Source organism: Crocodylus siamensis, chromosome 5 (assembly GCF_052110815.1).
Source record: "Crocodylus siamensis isolate JL-2025a chromosome 5, ASM5211081v1, whole genome shotgun sequence".
NCBI lineage: Eukaryota > Metazoa > Chordata > Crocodylia > Crocodylidae > Crocodylus > Crocodylus siamensis.
The window spans coordinates 151,576,928-151,596,610 of NC_143399.1; the positions used below are offsets into that span (position 1 = coordinate 151,576,928).

At 46.7% G+C, this 19,683-nt stretch overlaps 2 protein-coding genes across 8 annotated transcripts in view; one reads left to right on the forward strand and one right to left on the reverse strand.

Moving 5' to 3' along the window:
* Positions 1–19,683, reverse strand: part of SNX10 (sorting nexin 10) — a 78,405-nt gene that overhangs the window by 37,275 nt on the left and 21,447 nt on the right. Inside the window, exon 1 of one of the 5 annotated variants that reach the window (XM_090046720.1) lies at positions 3,151–3,175. The exons of the other annotated variants lie outside the window; for them this stretch is intronic. The gene's annotated coding sequence lies outside the window, so the exon portion shown is untranslated. Of the gene's footprint in view, positions 1–3,150; positions 3,176–19,683 lie in introns of those variants that run through there. 5 annotated transcript variants of the gene reach the window in all.
* LOC149864762 (endogenous retrovirus group 3 member 1 Env polyprotein-like) lies at positions 11,056–19,578 on the forward strand. 3 transcript variants are annotated; one of them, XM_090046713.1, is made up of 2 exons: positions 11,056–12,006; positions 16,946–19,578. In XM_090046713.1, exon 2 carries the CDS (start codon positions 17,323–17,325, stop codon positions 18,967–18,969), a length of 1,647 nt encoding a protein of 548 aa, XP_089902839.1. In that variant the 5' UTR covers positions 11,056–12,006; positions 16,946–17,322; the 3' UTR covers positions 18,970–19,578. The 3 variants fall into 3 exon arrangements, with proteins under 3 accessions (XP_089902839.1, XP_089902840.1, XP_089902841.1); XM_090046714.1 differs by having other exon boundaries at positions 11,056–11,937; XM_090046715.1 differs by having other exon boundaries at positions 11,056–11,539.

Below are 19,683 nucleotides of genomic sequence, written 5' to 3' on the forward strand. Positions count from 1 at the left end.
GCTACGGACTCTCAGCCCGTCTTTACCCCTCCTAGGCTATAGGTTCCTTGGTCCTCTCGGTTTCTGGCTGCGGTCCTTGACCTATGGTCTCCCTAGACCCTGGCCTCACTCCTAGGCCAATTGAGACGTCCAGGCTCCCTGGACCCAGCAGTCTCCAGCAGTGGTCCCTGACCTTTGGTCCCCCAAAACCAGGGGTGGGCATCATGGCAGATCTGGCTGCTGGCTGGACTTAATCCCCAGCAGCCCCTGCCTGTATCACTCCATTTGGTTTCCATGGAGACTCTAGGAGCAGCAGGGCCATGACAGTGCAGCAATGGGGTCTCCATGGAGAATGGTCCGAGCAGTTTGGCAGGGCATGTGGCTGGGTGGGGAGCTGCTCCAAGGCCGGGGCCAGGATCTTGTCGTGGTGACAGCATGAGCCGGAGCTGGGAGCAGATCACATCTCTGGCTTGGCTCTGGCCCATGTGGTCACTGCTGCAAGATCCCAGCCCTGGGCCTGGAGCAGCTCCCCACCCAGCCACATGCCCTGCCAGCACTGCTTGGGCCTGTCTCCATGGAGACCCTGGGGCCACACTGTCACAGTCACACCACTCCTGGGTTCTCCAAGGAAACCAGCTGGAGCAACATGGGCAAGGGCTGCTCGGAAATGGAGTACATGGTGGGCCCGATCCGACCCATGGACTAGAATTTGCCCGGTCCTGCCCCCGCTCCTAGGCCAGTTGAGACCTTAGGGCTCCCTTGGCCCTACTATGCTCTCTCCTTTTGGAGCTCCAGACCCCTGGGCTCTCTGGCCCTGAGGACACATGCTGCTCTCTGGGCCCCACACTCTGCCCTTCTATGGGCTCTGCTCTATTTGCTAACTGGGCTTCAGGCATCCTGACCCTCCACTCTCTGCTGCCCCTCTCCAAGCTATGGGCTCACCCACCCGTTTCCAGGTCTATTTGTTCCTAAACCTGGGCTGTTTCCAGGCTCTGGCCTTGCTCCCAAGCCTCTGGGCCTCTCCACCCTGTTCCCGGGCTCTCTGCTCCTTACCCCAGTTTAGCTGTTTTTCCAGTAGCCCTGCTGCCAGAAGCTCCTCTCTTGCTGGCTTCCAGGGCTAGACTGCCACACCAGCTCAGGCCCTGGATTTATATGGCTCAAGCCCAGCCCCCTTCTGGTCATGTGTCTCCTTAATTGGCCCTTGTCACACCTGCAAGCTTCTTTTCCCTCAGCCTTCTCTTAAATTGACAAGTGCATGCCAAGCACCCTGCCATAACCACATGGATGTGCCATGTATCATGCATCTCTGACTAACTTACCAACACTCCACTCAGCAGCAAATCTCTTCCAGAATGATATTCCAACTTCCTGAGCAGTCTAAAAAAGTTAAGTCTAAATTACCTCCAAAGTATTAGCCATCTCCTTCCTCCAAAAAATCCAAAAAAAAGATACAGGTGTCCTCCTTTCACCACCAATTTACCTTCTGAGAATTACACAGACTGAAGAAGGCCTGCAGTGGGCAACATTTAGTTGTACCCTAGTGAAAGGTTTAATTTAAAGTCCAAGTCTCCCACCCTTAAAGTACAAAACTAGGAGCCTATACCATTTGAGAAGGTAGACTTCCCGCTTCCAAATGGAGTGCTCAGAATTTGCATCTAAATCTGGAATCTCTTGAGCTATCAGACTGTAAAGTTGTGATGTATGTGTGTCTAAGAAATATACTTATGTTCATTTTTATAAGTACTTGACATTTATTTGACCTTATCTATGTAAAAGTTGAAGCCAAAATAATGAACTGCATGTAATAATTAATTATACTTTAATTATGCAGTTACAAATCTGCATGCAAACATTCTTAATTCTGATACAACCTACATCCTTCTTTAACTACCACATACACTCAGTAGATTCCAATGGGACTATATCATGGTACAAATTTAAATCATGTGCACAAGCCTTTGTTAGATTAGTAGCCTGTTTTGGAATGAATTCCCTAGTTTGATACACATTGATTTTTTTTTTACACTGACTCAAGTCACGTCGAGCTTAGAACCCACTTACCACAAAATAAGAATGTCCACATACAAGTTTCCCTTGAAAATTACAATTAATTATTTCAATTCTAGTTTTCAGGAAGAAAAGACCCTTTACCTCTCTGAGTCCTGTATAACTGGATTCATATTAATAAAGCAGAGAGAGATAAAATACATTTTCAATAACATTTCAAAAATATTCTCTGTAAGATGTGGTGGACACAGAACATACAAGAGCATGATTTGGTGTACAGGTTTTCTAGCATCTGCATAGAAAACTGTATTGTACCATTCTCAAGGAAAAAAGTTGTCCTTAAAGCAGACAAAGTAACACATTTAACTGCCTACCAATGTGTCCAACTCAACTGAGAGAAAAATGTACATTATTTCATTAAGCTGAAATGGCTTAATTGTTTAAGATGAGAACAAGGGCAACATTTTCCAAGTAATAAAGGTGGCAGTAAGAAACATGGTGAAAAATGTTACTAAATGTCTTCCTCAGTTTTCTGTTGGTTAGATCAGTAGGCTGAATTATATTTTAGTCTTATATATGACCCTCTTCCCCATAATATCAGAACAAATTGAAAATAGTGTTAAGAAATAGGACTAGATTTTGTCATGCACACTTATTTTTTCCCCTCACATCCTTACTTAAGGCAGGGGAAGCTGCATGTACAATGTAGTGTTTAGGTGACACGGGTTGGATTTTACACCTACATAAACAGGTACACACTACCATGTGTTTATATTAGAGAAAACAAATAGCCAAAAAAGTGAACCTTCCCCTGGCAAAGAAATTGGTGAGATTTATTTTATGGTGCTCTGGAGTTGTTCCGATAGGCATTCATTCCCTACTCCAAGACCAGATTCCTGACAAGTAGTTTATAATTTAGACTTCAAAAAACCTCAAACCTGAGAAAGCCCTTCCTTCCTCAGTCTACTTTTTAAACTCAGGTTTAAATAAGTGGACTAACCGGACTGGAAGTGGAGCCAAAGATTTGTTTGCAAGACTAGGAAGTTACAATGCAAGGTGGTACACCCTTGGTACTTCAGCATTGACAATAATTCAACATTTTGGCACCTACAAAAATCCCCCTAAAACAGGGGTTGACAATAACAGCCCACCAAGCGATTTTACCTGGCCCATAACGCCAGAACTTCAGCAGCATTTCAGTGGCAGGCAGAGGAACTAGAAGCCCACTTTCAGACTGAGTTCCATTAATTTGGCCCCGGGTCCTGAAAGGTAGATAGCTGATACCCATCCTACAACATTAAGGAATTAGACATCTTTAAGTCAACAACAGATTTACAAGAGTACTTTTGCTCTTTCACTGCATACACTAATATATTATTACCAGAAAAACTAATCTGAAATGAAGAGAAAAAAAATCACATAAAGTCAAATGCTCTGACTTTACAACTTTACAAAGCAAACCTAAGCTCTTGGCATTTGAGTTCATGAGAAACAAACTGAAACTTCCCAGACTCCTGTAATACAAATACTATTACTAATTAATTTTACAGTAATTGCTTTTACATTTTAGAAACTTTAGATACTTAATCTTGCCTCAATTTTAAAAATATATCTTACTGTCAAATAGCAAATTGCTCTTCCTATTTCACAAATTACGTATTTGGGCTATCAAGACAGCTGCTTCTTGTACGGCAAGATTCTTTCATAATTGAAATTAGCCACATTCCTATTGACTTCAGTTGGGCCCAGACTGTATCTATAAAAGTTTAGCCACTTACTAAACACATCTGTAATTCTTCTTTGTAACTAGATACAGGAATTAGCTTCTAATTTTCTAGCAGGCACATGAGTCAATGAAGCAGATCAGCCTTTCAAATGTTTACTTAAGCAAACATCCTCTAAAAAAAACCCACCTCACAGATGTTGGAGAGAAAAATGGCCTGCAGAAAAAAGAGCAGAAAGCTAATACTCTTCCTCATTAAAAGAAGAAGGCTGCTAATTCTTTTCCTCATTATAGAGAGTTTCAAACAATACAGTAGGGCACAAAAGAGAATGGGTTCAGGTGCTGGGAAGAAGAATCAAGAGAGACAGTGGCAGAACAGCAGCTTTGATAAATGGTTTCTAACGTGGGAGGAAAAAAAACCCTATTGATTTAAAATGGAAGGCTTTGTTTCTGTTTCATTTTTCTTGCTTTAAATATATTTAGAATTCAAGTGGGCATCCATTATATAGGGGTACCTAGACCCTCGCTTTAGGTCAATGGTTCTGAACCTTTCTAAACTCAAGGCAGCCCTTGCTAGATTCACGGCACACCTCAAAAAATGTCAGCTCTTAGCTTTTAGTAATTTTTTAAGAGCAATTTTTCTGTTGCAAAGAACGTAAAGACCACCACAGATTAGAAAGAAATCCATAGCTTCAAAAATAATTAGAAATCTCTGGGTTTGTCGTGTACCTCTGACAGTGTTAATATTGTGCGAGCCCTCCCCCCTTAAAAGGATCTCATGGCACCCTGATTGAGAATCGCTGCTCTAGGTGCCACTTGACAATTAATAAATATACAACTTTTAACAATTAATCAACTCCCCACAAAAACCAGCAGCAAAAACTAATTTGAGATTTACAAAAGACTTCCCAGTCTCTTACAGTTGTGGGAAACAAACAGGCCTCGCAATTTGCCTGAATAAGACAGTTCCAAAAGCAAGGTCCAAAGCTGACACACTCTCTTGGAGAGATCCCAGTCCAGATGCTTAGTGCCTGTACATGATCCTGGAGCCTGCTCCAACATGCGTAACAGCAGACTGGATTAATTGAGTCTGCTGGAGTGTGGTAATTACCACGCACCAGCAGTCTCAACATCCCCGTGCTTCAAAATAGTACTGGGGCCACTTGACAAACTTTAGTTCAAGCGCCCCCACCGCCATTTTGAAGAGCAGGAATGCTAATACACGAGACGCTTAATTAGAGCGGTTTTAGGAGCAGTTCTCATTACAGTGCCGTCCCCCCCAGAGCACATGGAAAAGTGCCCTTACATTTTGTACCTTGAAAATTCTTAGGACTTGGCTTGTATCTTCAAAATTAAATGCTTTGCTATTAATTGGGTATCTAACAACTACCTTACATTACCAACAATAGCTAAATGTAAAGCTGGGGCATAAAACATACAGCCCACAAGCCAGATTCCGCCCATGGAACCATTGTATTCAGCCCATCGGTAGTCTGATAAACTACCAGAAGTGCACAGCCTCAGCTCCACGCTACAGCATGCTTCTGGCATGCTGGCCAGAGCTCTGTACCTCCAGGCAACAGCATGGAGCTGAAGCCGTGCAGCTGTATGGAACTCTGGCTGGTTGGCAATGCCAGGGGTACATGGCAGTGCAGGACCAAGGGTATGTGATGCCACAGAGCGGTGTTCAGGCACTGTGGAGTGTGGGACATGTGCCAACAAGGACCTGGTGTGTGCAGCAATGCAGAGCTTTGGCCAGGCAGGCATGGAGATAGAGGCATGCACCCATAGTGACATCCAGGTCCACACCACTACACACCCTTGGCTCAACTCTGTTTTGCTGCGGGTGATGGGCCACCTGGGAGACAGTGATCATCGCTTGCTGGAATTCACCATCCAGCGTAAGGTGGCAAAGGGCTGCAGCAAGGCAACAGCCCTAGACTTTAGGAGGGCTGACTTCAACAAGCTAAGGAGGATCGTTGGGGAAGCGCTGAGGACCCAGAGGGGAAGGGAGCCAGATGTCCAAGGTGAGTGGTTGCTCCTTAAGGAGACGATCCTCCATGCCCAAAGGGAGGTAATCCCAACAAGGGTCAAAGGGAGCAGGAGGGCACATAAACCCCCATGGCTCACTAGGAGCATCCGGGAATGTCTCCTTGCTAAAAGGGAGGCATACACCCAATGGAGGGATGGGGTCATCACCAAGAAGGACTATGTTACAGTCGCCCGAGTATGTAGGGGAACAGTCAGGAAGGCCGAGGCAGAGATGAAGATAGGACTAGCTTCCTGGATTAAGGACAATAAGAAGTCCTTCTTCAAATACATAGGGGGTAAAAAGAGGGTCCCGGGTAATGTGGGGCCCCTGCAGGACACGATGGGCAACTTAGTCGTCACGCCAGATGACAAAGCTAACATATTTAACGATTTCTTTGCCTCTGTCTTCCTAAGTAGGGACCAGTTCAGCCACCTCCCTGCTGGGCCCCCCTCGGGCCCCGGGAGAGACACGCCTGGGCCAGGGGTTAGCGAGGAGTTAGTTAGGGTACTTCTGGAGAGGCTGGACGTGTTCAAGTCCGCTGGTCCGGACGATCTTCACCCTAGGGTTCTACAGGAACTGGCCGAGGTCATTGCGGGACCCCTGGCGCGGCTCTATGAGCGCTCGTGGTGCTCTGGTGAGGTGCCGGAGGACTGGAAGAGGGCCAATGTGGTCCCTATCTTCAAAAAGGGAAAAAAAGAGGACCCGGGAAATTACAGGCCAGTTAGTCTTACCTCAATCCCGGGTAAGCTCTTTGAAAAAATTATCCTGGCACACATCCAGGAGGGCCTTGCGGGGGAATGCATGCTCAGGGGCAACCAACATGGGTTCATCAGTGGCAGGTCTTGTCAGTCCAACCTGGTGGCCTTTTACGATCAGGTCACCAAATCATTAGACGCAGGGGTTGCTGTGAATGTAGTCTTTCTGGACTTCCGGAAGGCTTTCGACACTGTCTCTCACCCTGTCCTCATCAAAAAGCTGGGAGACTGTGGTGTCGATGCCCACACAGTCAAATGGGTCGCTAACTGGTTGGAGGGCCGCACCCAGAGGGTGGTAGTGGATGGGTTCTTCTCGACCTGGAAGGACGTGGGCAGTGGGGTTCCGCAGGGCTCGGTCCTCGGGCCCGCACTGTTCAACATCTTCATCAGTGACTTGGATGAGGGGGTAGAAAGCACCCTGTTCAAGTTTGCTGATGACACTAAGATGTGGGGGGATGTGGGTGCACTAGAAGGGTGCAATAGGCTACAAGCTGACCTTGACAGGTTGCAACGGTGGGCGGATGAGAATAGGATGGGGTTTAACACTGATAAGTGCAAGGTGTTGCACATGGGGAGGAAGAACCGGCACCACACTTACAGGTTGGGGAACTCCCCTCTTGCCAGCACGGAGACGGAAAAGGATCTTGGAGTCGTCATTGACTCCACGATGAACATGGGCCAGCAGTGTGGGGAGGCAGTCAAGAAGGCCAACCGTACCCTGTCATGCATCCACAGATGCATCTCGAGCAGGTCTAAAGAGGTGATCCTCCCCCTCTATGCGGCACTGGTCAGGCCGCAGCTGGAGTACTGCGTCCAGTTCTGGGCGCCACACTTCAAGAGGGACGTGGACGATATGGAAAGAGTCCAGAGGAGGGCCACTCGTATGATCAGGGGTCAGCAGGGCAGGCCTTATGAGGAGAGGCTACGGGACCTGAACCTGTTTAGCCTCCACAAGAGAAGGTTAAGGGGGGACCTTGTGGCCTGCTACAAACTGGTCAGGGGGGATCAGCAGGTATTGGGGGAGTCCCTGTTCCCCCGTGTGCTGCCAGGAGTGACCAGGAATAACGGTCACAAGCTGGCGGAGGGTAGGTTTAGATTAGATATTAGGAGGCGCTACTTCACAGTCAGGGCGGCTAGGGCCTGGAACCGGCTTCCAGGGGAAGTGGTGCAGGCTCCTAGCCTGGGGATTTTTAAAAGGAAGTTAGATGAGCACCTTGCCGGGGTCATCTGACCCCGGTGCTCTTTCCTGCCAAGGCAGGGGGTCGGACTAGATGATCTACCTAGGTCCCTTCCGACTCTAGCTACTATGAAACTATGAAACTATGTTGCCCAACCACAGCTCTGTGTAGCTGCATGGAGCCCTGGGCCACGACACATCCCTGGCTCCCTGCCAGTGAATGACCCTGGCTCTACCCAATGGTGCCTGAATGTGGCTCCATGCAGCCACATGCCCCCTGGACCCACACTGCCACTTGAATGGGGCCCCACTGACCTGGCTCAGGAGTAGCCCCTAGGATCTGGGTCTGGCTGGGGGTGAGTTTAACATAAAGCAATGCTATATATGCAAAAACTACCACTACGTTGACTCAGGCCTGCTTTGAGCAAAGAACCAATTGTTTTTTGCTCACGCACTCCATCCAAACTCAGCAACTCACAACCTAGCAAAATGTAAGTAATGGTGCAATAGGATCTGATCCCCAGTCCCAACAATCATGCATCCTGGTATGCCACACATGCATGGCAGGACATGCAATTCTTGGCATTGAGGATCAATCCCAATCATGCCAACAGGAACCTTGCAATCCAGTTGGGGGTTAGCAAGACTCCCATCCAGGGAGGCCAACTCCCCCTGCCAAGGAGTTTAATCCTCCCCCACCACACCCAGTTAGGCAGAGACAAGCCCTGCTGATTAACTTACTTGCCCCACAAATCCTGATATCCCCACAACTCATTTAACGAGGAACACTTGTGTGGTTGGTTTCTCATTTTATCAACTCATTAATTCCTTCAATTCCTTCAGTATGTGGAAGAGTTACTAGTTATCGTTAATCATAAGAGTAAAGATTGCCAGGGACCTCAAAGACCAGCTCTATATATACACAAGTAGCTAAAGAATATGGAATACAAATAAGAACTCTTTTGATCTTCCCAAAAGCTAAGGTTGCACTAACATTGTGTCTAGGGACAGAAGTTACACATAAACAGGTTTAAATAATCAGAAACTGGTTTAAACCTGTAACAGAACAGAACCTTAGTGCACATAAACCAGTTCCAAAATGGCTGAAACTGTTTTAAGATAAACCTGGTTGAGTATAGTATCAGAATTAACTCATCTGGATCAAATCGGTTTCATAGAGTTCATAGATTTCATAGACATCAGGGCTAGAAGGGACCTCAGGAGATCACTGAGTCCAGCCCCCTGCCCAAAGGGCAGGAAGTCAGCTGGGGTCATAGGATCCCAGCAAGATAAGCATCCAATTTACTCTTGAAGGTGTTCAATGTAGGTGCTTGAACCACCTCCGCTGGCAGACTGTTCCAGACCTTGGGGGCTCAGACAGTAAAGAAATTCTTCCTTATGTCCAGCCTGAAACGGTCTTGCAGGAGTTTGTGACCGTTCGACCTCGTCATCCCTTGGGGCGCTCTGGTGAACAAACGTTCCCCCAGATCCTGGTGGTCACCCCTGATAAACTAATAGGTGGCCATCAGATCACCCCTGAGCCTACACTTTTCCAGGCTAAAGAGTCCCATGTCTCTCAGCCTATCATCGTAAGATCTGTTTTCCTGACCTCTGATCATGCGCGTGGCTCTCCTCTGGACTCTCTCAAGCTTCTCCACATCCTTTTTGAATTATGAAACTTCTGTCCCAGACTCCTTCCTGGTTCAGGTTAAATCACAGTCCCCCACTGGCTTTCCAGCCCTGGGCTGGGCTGGGCTGTCCTGTCTGCTCCTGAGAGCAGTGCTGGCTCTGCCCCTCTGCTCCCTAGCCAGAGCAGTGAGGGCTGGCTGACAAGGGGGCGGGGAGTCATACCCGGCTGGATATCCAGCCTAGTCTGCAGAGGAGGGGGGACTGACCCCCACAGGCAAATCCCAGCTGGGGTCTGAGGCCAGGGAAAGGGGTTAAACACCCTTCCCACACTCGCACTTACTGCTGGCTGCGACTGTGGATTACAAATCCCAGAGGCACCTGAAGCCGGAAGAGGAAGTAATAAGCAACCCTGCTGAGTCCTGCTGTTGTGATTATGGACTGCAAATCCCAGCAACCTGAGGGGCAGCAGGAAGAAGAAGCAAACACACAGCCCATGCTGGCTATGTGCCAAGAGAGCCATGCTTTAGTGCCCCTGAGCTTCTGGCCTGAACCACTGCAGGCATGTGGCTATAACTGTCTGTTCACTTCTGCTTCAGTTTAATCTCTGCTGTTTAGACTAACCTGCAAAAACTGAATCAATTCAGCCTCAGGCTTTTTGACTGTCTGTACTTAGCCTGTATGATAGACATTTGTTAGCTGGTGGCACCTCCTACTGCATTCTTCTATTCTGGAATTATTGTACAATAAAAATTTGTGACTCAAACAATATAAGATGATCTTCTGTTCAACAACTAATCATCCACCTTTGGATGGATTAGCATTCACTTTCAAACACTGATATTTGAAAAATTCTATCAACACGCAAGTAAAGCCCTCAAACCTTTTCAGAGTTGCTGCTGCTATTATTTATTTTGCATGAAATATTCCTTTGAGGGTTTCATGTGAGAGAGTAATGACAATTACACTTCTAAAAGTATTTAAACAAGCAAAAAAAGTATGCTATTTTCCTTTTTGCTAGAGTTCAAAACTTAAAAGGTGAAAAAGAAGTCATTTTGAGCTCCTAAAATACGAACTGTCTTCAGAATGTTTTTACAATCTATAAAAAGTTAAACTGTATAGTATATGGATTACAAACAACATCTAGAACTCACAAATGCATACTGAGTTCACTAGGTTCCAGAATGTAGGATCTTATATGGACCTTAGTAAAGAAAATATAAGTATGTGGGAAAGAAAGGAAGAAAAGGAAAGGAATATAGTTAAAAAAGAATAAAATCAACAAAAGGACAACTGATTTGGGCATTTCTCAGATAATGGTATTTAACAGAATGATACTCGATGTGTATTCCCTCTGACTCCTTACTTATTAGAAGGAGTCAGAGGTAATGCACAGAGAATACAGGGTCTCATGAGCTGCTTTCTGGAAGTGATTATCACTTCTGCCATAGGCTCAGGGCTATTTATAAAGTATCACAGATCAGTGAGGTGTATAGATCAGATGTTCCATCTGAGGAAATGGGAAACATCTTCACTAATTTATCAAGCACAGCTCTTTAGTGTCCAATTTAATTTTTTTAATGTAGGTATATAAATGTACTTAAGTTTATAAAATGAGCCAGTTTATAAGGCTGAACTAATCACATTACTATTAATTCTTTAATTGGAATATATGGGCTACGGCAGAACTATCATTTATTATTCACAGACAAACTCAAAACCATGCTGGAGTGCACCAACACACCCTCCTGTTAGAAATATTATTAAAAATGCATTATCAATAGCTGTTAGCTCCCATCAATAGTTGTCCTTTGATTAAGTACGGCTGCCAGCCTTCCTTGTCTCCCTAATGAGAGAGGGAAGGGGGGGGGTTGGGAACTGAAGGAAAACTCTAAGAGCTCTCTTTGTTCTGCAAATTTACTATCTCTTTGTTAGAGTAAAGCATATACTCCTTAGCGTTCTCATGTAGATAAGAGTAAATTGCAATTTTTAATGGTCCTGTCCTTGGGGCAGAGAAGGTTTGAACTTTTGGTAACCTAAAATACGTTCTGAGCAGGCGCAATCAGCTAATACATATTAAGCCTATCCGCCCCGCATACTTAAGTAGTTAATTATAATACACATGGGATGCATGATCTGACGTATTCTCATGCATGTTTGTATGAACCGGAAATGAGTTGTAAGAGTTCCTGCTTCTGTACACGTGCCAGAAGAGAGGGGATAAAAGCCTGCTAATGATGGTACTCAGGGGCAGAGGGTTTTGATCTTTTGTCTTCTCCCTCTGACCCTATTTGCAAATATATACCTTTTGTCTCACCAACAATGTGTGCCTAAGAATTTGTTATTCAATGAGCCTCCAAAGAAAACGAACCGAGAGAGAGAGTTTTTTTTTTTTTACCTCAATTTGGCGCCCAACGTGGGGCATTCTTTGGATAACTCCGGAGTTCGTCGGCACATCGTCTCTGCCCCCCTGGGGGGTTTGCGCGCCGAGCCTTTCTTTTTGGCTCGCCCTGAGGGGGGGCTTGAGGTGTGAGCCGGAACATCCGGAACACTAAGAGCTCCTATGCAAATTTTGTTTTTTTTTGGAGTCTCCAGGTACACATTTTTGGCTTTGGATCGAGATCTCTGGGGTATCTGAGTGAGTATACGAACTCCCTTTGCCCAATTTGGTTCTGGGTCCGGAGCAGGAGGTGTGCATGTTCTCATGGTAAATCATCTGCTGTAAGGGACTTTTTGGTATTTGGTGTGCCTTGGGTGCACTTTTGTGGGCAAAATGGGTACGGTTAGCTCCCGTGTAGAAAACACGGATACCCCTCTAAGGTGCTTATTACGTCATTTTAATAAATTTGCAAGGCCGGCCGATTACGGAATAAAAATGAAAAAAGATGATTTAATTAAGTTCTGTCAACTCGAGTGGCCAACATTTGGGGTCCACTGGACCCCGAAAGGATCCTTTGTGCTAAAAGAAGTGATAGCTATCCATGAAATTGTTATGCAAAATGGGTATTGGAATCAGTTTCCTTATATTGATTGTTGGTTGTGGGTGGTTCAAAATCAGCCACCTTGGATTAAGAATTACTTAGTAAAGTCTCATGTGATGCTTGTTAAGAAAAAGACTCGGGGGGGGGCGCCTGTACTTCCTGAGTCTAATGAGGGGGGGAATTCTGAATTGGCTGAGTACCGGACCCGTGCTCCGGTTGCCCTGTCGGGTAGCGAAGATGAGTCAGACGCCTCCTCGGCATCCAGTCCTTCTGCACCACCGCCCCCTCCCTTAGAGAGACCACCACCGACGTACCAAGGCATATCTAATGAGTTAGAGCGTGAGCCTCAGCCAAGTGCCTCATCTGAATCAGGAAATAAGGGTTATTATTTGCGCAAGCCTGTAGAGTCACAGCCGGTGCTAAACTGTCCGATGCGAGAGGTTATTGGGGAAGGAGGCACTGCAACTTTTGTCTACACCCCATTTAGCACTTCAGATTTATTTAACTGGAAGAATCAGAGCCCCTCTTTTCATGAAGACCCTGAAAAGATGAGGGATTTGTTTTGATCCATTGGGCAGACTCATCGACCCACTTGGGCTGATGTCCAGATGATGCTCCAGACCCTCCTAACCCCGGAGGAGAGGAGATTAGTGTTGGGGACAGCAGAGCGTATTGCGGCAGCCAGAGTTGAGTTAGAGGGTGCTGCTGGTCGTACTCTGCGTGATACCTTCCCTGTAGAAGAGCCGAGATGGGATAATCACACTGCCGAAGGCAGAGAGCTGAGTGCACGGTATCTGGGAATTATAGTGGAAGCAATGGGAAAGGCAGTGCCTCGGGTTACCAATCTGTCTAAGTTGTATGAAGTGAGACAGGGAAAAGAGGAGGATCCCTCAGCTTTCCTTGGGAGGCTGTATGAGGCATTTCGCAGGTTTTCGGATCTGGATCCAGAAGCCCCAGATAACCAGCGCATGGTAAATCTTATGTTTATTGGTCAATCTGCTGCTGATATCCGTAAGAAGTTACAGAAAACTGAGGGAGGTGCTGGGAAACCGATTTCAGAGCTGGTGGAAATTGCATATAAGGTGTATGGGAATCGTGAGCAAGTGCAGGAGCGCAAGGAGGATAAAAAGGCTCAGCGACAGATGGCAGCACTAGCAGCTGCTATAACTGGAGGGAACTCTGAAAAGGCTGGGATGCAGAAGGGGAAAGGAGAAAGAGTGGGAGCAGACGTTTGTGCTTATTGCAAAGAGAAAGGACACTGGAAAAGGGAATGCCCGAAGTTGAAGGAGAAGAGAGAGAGGGAACCGAGAGGTCACCTCATGCGGGCAGAAGACAAGGGTGAGGATTCAGAATGAAGGGGACAGGGATCTAAGACCACTACCCTTCGGGTTGGAGCCCGAGAAAATCCCATGGTAACCATTAGGGTTGGTGGCAAAAACTTTGAAGCCTTGGTGGATACTGGGGCTACATTTTCAATGATTCCAGAAAAACCCCCCTGTGCAGGAACTAGTGAACAGCATGTACTTGTAGAAGGGATTGAGGGAGTGCAAACCCGACTCCCTGTTTGTAAACCACTCCTCACCAAAGTGGGAGATCATTTGCTTGAGCACTCCTTTGTGTATTCTCCAAGTTGCCCGGTTGCACTCCTTGGGCGGGACTTACTCACAAAATTGCAAGCTGAGATCTTTTTCAGAGACGATCAGATGGTGGTCCAGCTACCTGTCAAGCAGAGCTCGAACTATCAGATGGCTCTCCTGGAGGACCGACGCCCTGCAGTAAGTCCAGAAGATCACATGACTGGAGTAGACCCCTCAGTATGGGCTGATGGAACCCCTGCGCGAGCTAAGTCCGTCTCCCCGGTAAGGATCGTACTCAAGGATGGGGAGGGGCCTGTTCGGGTAAAGCAGTACCCACTCAGCCGAGCGGCCAGAGCTGGACTCAAGCCGTTAATAGAGAAATACAAGAGGTACGGATGGCTAGTGGAAGGGTCTTCACCCTATAACACCCCCATCCTTGGAGTGCCGAAGGCAGATGGGGTCTCATACAGACTGGTCCAAGACTTACGGGCAGTAAATAAGAAGGTCCTTTCAGACCATCCTGTAGTCCCGAACCCTCACACGATTTTGACACAAGTACCGGGGGAAGCTGAAATATTTTCAGTGCTAGATTTGAAAGATGCTTTCTTCTCTATTCCCCTTCACCGAGACAGTCAAAAATTGTTTGCTTTTGAATGGGAGGATCCAGACACCTTCCATAAAGCCCAACTCATGTGGACAGTTCTCCCACAAGGATTCGTAGCAGCCCCTCATATTTTCGGACTTGCCCTTCAGAAGGACTTGGAGGAGTGGAAGGGATCACACCCCGCAGTGACTCTCCTCCAGTATGTGGATGACCTGCTAGTTGCAAGCCCAAACTTGCAGCTCTGTGAGGAAGCCACCAGGTCACTCCTAAACACTCTGGGAAAAAAAGGATATAAAGTTTCTAGAGAGAAAGCCCAGATATGTCAGCCTGAAGTCACATTTTTGGGATATAAGCTCTCAAAAGGAGTCAGAGCCCTAAGTGCAGATCGCATACAGGCAATCCAAGGTCTAACCCCACCTAAGTCACCCAAGGAGCTACGAGCATTCCTAGGGCTAACTGGGTTCTGTCGACTATGGATACCAGATTATGGTGGGAAGGCTAGACCACTATATGACTCACTAACTAAGGAGAGTCTCACTAAATGGAAATGGAATAAAGAAATGCAGCATGCCTTTGATCTGCTTAAAGCAGCATTAACCCAGCCCCCTGCCCTGGCCATCCCAAACAGTAAAAAGCCATATCGACTGTATGTTCATGAGAATCGAGGGGTTGCATCAGGGGTGCTGACACAGCCATCGGGCCCGACCTGGAGACCCGTGGGATATTACTCAAAGGTTCTAGATCCAGTGGCACTCGGGTGGCCAGCCTGTCTTCGGGCTGTGGCAGCCACAGCAGTGGTTGTTGAAGAAGCCCAGAAGATAGTCATGGGTGCGGATATGGAAATACTCACTCCTCATGGAGTTCCCCAGATCCTAGGGACTGAGGGAGGGAAATTTCTTAACCCCTCCAGACAATCACGGTATGAGATATTTTTGCTCTCTAATCCAGGACTTACTTTCAAACATACTACAGCCTTAAACCCTGCAACCTTGCTGCCGGAGCCAGGAAAACCGATGCATGACTGCCTTGAGGTCCTAAATCAAACCACACAGGTGCGACCTGATCTTGCTGAGGACCCAATTGAGGACCCAGATGTTGAATACTTCGTAGACGGCTCCAGCTCTGTCATCGATGGAAAAAGACGAACAGGATGTGCAGTGGTAACCTTGGATAAGGTAGTATGGAGGGAGTCATTGCCAAGCTCATGGTCGGCACAGGCCGCAGAACTCACTGCGCTCACCCGAGCATTACAGCTGGGGACAGACCAGCGGGTTAATATATACACTGACTCTCGCTATGCTTTTTCTACAGTCCATGCACACGGACTATTGTGGAAAGAAAGGGGTTTTATTACGGCCTCTGGGAATAAAATTGCTAATGGCCCCAGATTATCAAGCTACTAGAGGCACTCCACCAGCCTAAAGAGGTAGCAGTCATTCATGTGCGGGCCCATGGGAAGGCTGCTGAGGAAAAGCATAAGCTTGGAAATGCAAAGGCTGATTCAGCAGCAAAGGAAGCTGCATTTATTGGGGGAGAAGCGGAGGAGGTATCCAAGCAGGCCATGTCCCATGCCATATGGCCAGACATCCAAGATTTAGTCCCACAGTATTCCCCTGAAGAAGATAAATTTGCACAAAGAGCTTGTGCAGAAAAGAACTCACAGGGGTGGTGGATGGTACCAGGAGGAAAAGTCATGATACCCAGGCCATTGCTTCGGGAGGTGCTGCAACAGCTCCATGCAAGAACCCATATGGGAGGCTTGGCCATGGGTGATCTAGTGATCCGCCAAGCAGTAGCTCCAGGGCTATATGTAGAAGCTCAGCGCATTGCTACCAAGTGCATCACATGCCAGAAAGTAAACCCCCGAAGGAAACCCCCTGTGCCAATGGGAGGTAGACCCTGGGCAGCGTACCCTGGACAGGCATGGCAGATTGATTTTGCCGAGCTCCCACGATCCGGACATCACGGGTTTTTACTTGTCATGGTAGACCAGCTCTCTGGTTGGGTCGAGGCCTGGCCCACCAGGACTGCCACTGCGGCTACAGTAGTGAAGTATTTGTTGCAGGAGATCATTCCACGGTATTCCCTGCCTGAGTCCATTGAGTCGGACCAAGGACAACACTTCGTGGGAAAAGTGGTTCAAGGAGTCGCGCAAACTCTCAAGGTTACTTGGAAATTACACACACCATGGAGACCACAAAGTTCAGGACAAGTGGAACGTATGAATAGGACTTTAAAGACTTTGCTCACCAAAATCTGTATTGAAACACGTCTTAAGTGGCCTCAAGCATTGCCGCTCGCCCTTACTTGCATTCGAAACACTCCCCGACGGGGCCTTAAATTGACCCCATATGAAATTATGTTTGGCAAGCCGCCTCGAGTCTTACCTCCTGGGATGCAAGAGAATGTAACTTTTGAATTAGGTAATAGTGAGCTTCATATGTACGTTATTGCTTTGCAGTCTGTCTTGTTTTCTCTTCACAGGTATGCAGCCTCCTTTCAGCGCCTGCCTTTAAACGTACCGGTACATGACTTCTCCCCGGGAGACTGGGTCTTGGTGCAGCGGTGGAAAAAGGAACCTCTGACTGAGAGGTGGAGTGGCCCTTTCCAGGTACTTCTAACAACCCACACCGCTGTAAAGATTGCTGGCCATGACCGTTGGATACACCATACCCGTGTGAAACGACATCCACAAGCGTCAGAGGACAACAACTCCCAAGACGAACTCACTCCGGAAGCTGAGTCGTCTTCGGAACAAGAAGCCAGCAAGTGGAGCTGTGAACCTACTGGTGATCTCCAAGTGCGCCTGAGACGGCTTAATCAAAGTTCAGAAAATTAGTCCAGAAAGTAAAAGGGAAAATATGGTGGGAATTATAATGTGCCTTGTTGTTATCTGCATAATGAAAGAAGCAGGATTGCATAGCCTTAGCCACTGGCCTATGCCCCCGCTTTCCCAAATTACTCCCCCAGGGACAAATTTGTATGTTGATATGATGGAGAGAATTGCAAGTACTTTTAATCTTACCAACTGCTGGGCCTGTGGGGGGCTCCGAGAGGCCGGAGAACAGTGGCCTTGGAGGGCTTTTCCTTTGGCCCCAAAATGGTTAGTCAGTGACAAAGCAGATGTTAAGAGTACTGGTCAAGAATGGAATGAAAACCACAGCTCGGATCTTTCCCAAGTGGCCTTGGGAGAGTACTGTATTAGCAGTAATGGTACAGGAAAGAGGTTAGGACATAGTCAGTGTACATGGACATTAAAATGGGCCCGAGTATGCAGCAGGTATGCTGATCAATGGAATTCTGCTGCCGTTAGGCTCCCAATCTCCACACAGATGCAAAATCTCAAAAGGACAAGAATATTACCTTTCGATCCTGACCCTACCAGATGTCAGGCATATGAAAAGACCCGAGGCGAACGATTTACCTACATTTATAAGTGGCAATGGGCACACCTGAATGGCACAGTGGCAAGGTTTAATGCATATTGGAGTGCCTTAAATGACACAAATGAAATAACCAAGTGCGAGTATAGGGATAAAGATGGCGTATGGAAATGTCAGTTTAAACTGAGTAACTATCACACTGGCCCTTTAGGGCATAAAGGCACCAAATACTATCCCCTTCTTTTCCACAGCCGTGACCCCCTAGCCTTGGGAGGGGAACACAGGGCCCTAAAAGGACATTATTGGATTTGTGGAAAGCGTGCCTATACGGTCCTACCACGAGGGTGGACGGGAACCTGCTATATTGGAGTAATTGTACCATCTTTCTTTTTGTTACCATCTGAGGGTGGAAATAAGCTAGGAGTCTCTTTGTATGATGATTGGAACAGGGCCAAGAGAAGTATTGATGTAAGTTTAACACAGGGTGGCTCCCAAAAGTGGAAGGAGGATGAGTGGCCTCCTCAGAGGATTATTGAGTATTATGGACCAGCTACATGGGCTAATGATGGAAGTTGGGGCTACCGGACACCAATATATATGCTGAATAGAATCATCCGGTTGCAGGCAGTCTTGGAAGTAATTACTAACCAGACCGCCACTGCTCTCGAGTTGCTGGCTCGACAAAGTTCTCAGATGAGGGAAGCCATATACCAAAATCGAATGGCTTTAGACTATTTACTCGCAGAGGATGGCGGAGTCTGTGGAAAGTTCAACCTTTCTAATTGTTGCCTCCAAATAGATGATAACGGGAAGGTGGTCTTAGAGATTGCCAAAGAGATTAGGAAAATAGCCCATGTACCAATACAAACGTGGGAAACCACATGGAATAAGGACTGGTGGTTTCAATTATTTGGAGGACCCTGGTGGAAAAAAGTAGGGTTTGTGCTTTTGTGTGCTCTAACTGGTTTGATTTTTATCCCTTGTCTCATTCCTTGTCTTACTAGATTGATAACCACCACAGTAGAAGGAATGCAGGTTGCAGCAGTCCCTCTAAAAGCACAGACTGTAGCAAAAGTCATGGTCCTCAGAAGAATCCCTCGTAATTATCTTGATATGCCCAAATGAAGTAAAGATCAGAAAGCATCTTGAGGGGGGAATATTGTTAGAAATATTATTAAAAATGCATTATCAATAGCTGTTAGCTCCCATCAATAGTTGTCCTTTGATTAAGTACGGCTGCCAGCCTTCCTTGTCTCCCTAATGAGAGAGGGAAGGGGGGGGGTTGGGAACTGAAGGAAAACTCTAAGAGCTCTCTTTGTTCTGCAAATTTACTATCTCTTTGTTAGAGTAAAGCATATACTCCTTAGCGTTCTCATGTAGATAAGAGTAAATTGCAATTTTTAATGGTCCTGTCCTTGGGGCAGAGAAGGTTTGAACTTTTGGTAACCTAAAATACGTTCTGAGCAGGCGCAATCAGCTAATACATATTAAGCCTATCCGCCCCGCATACTTAAGTAGTTAATTATAATACACATGGGATGCATGATCTGACGTATTCTCATGCATGTTTGTATGAACCGGAAATGAGTTGTAAGAGTTCCTGCTTCTGTACACGTGCCAGAAGAGAGGGGATAAAAGCCTGCTAATGATGGTACTCAGGGGCAGAGGGTTTTGATCTTTTGTCTTCTCCCTCTGACCCTATTTGCAAATATATACCTTTTGTCTCACCAACAATGTGTGCCTAAGAATTTGTTATTCAATGAGCCTCCAAAGAAAACGAACCGAGAGAGAGAGTTTTTTTTTTTTTACCTCAATCTGAAGAAAATGGACTGCACTTTT

Excerpts from the sequence above, each read along its gene's own strand:
- LOC149864762 (XM_090046713.1), top strand. The coding sequence starts at position 17,323 with ATGGTGGGAATTATAATGTGCCTTGTTGTTATCTGCATAATGAAAGAA.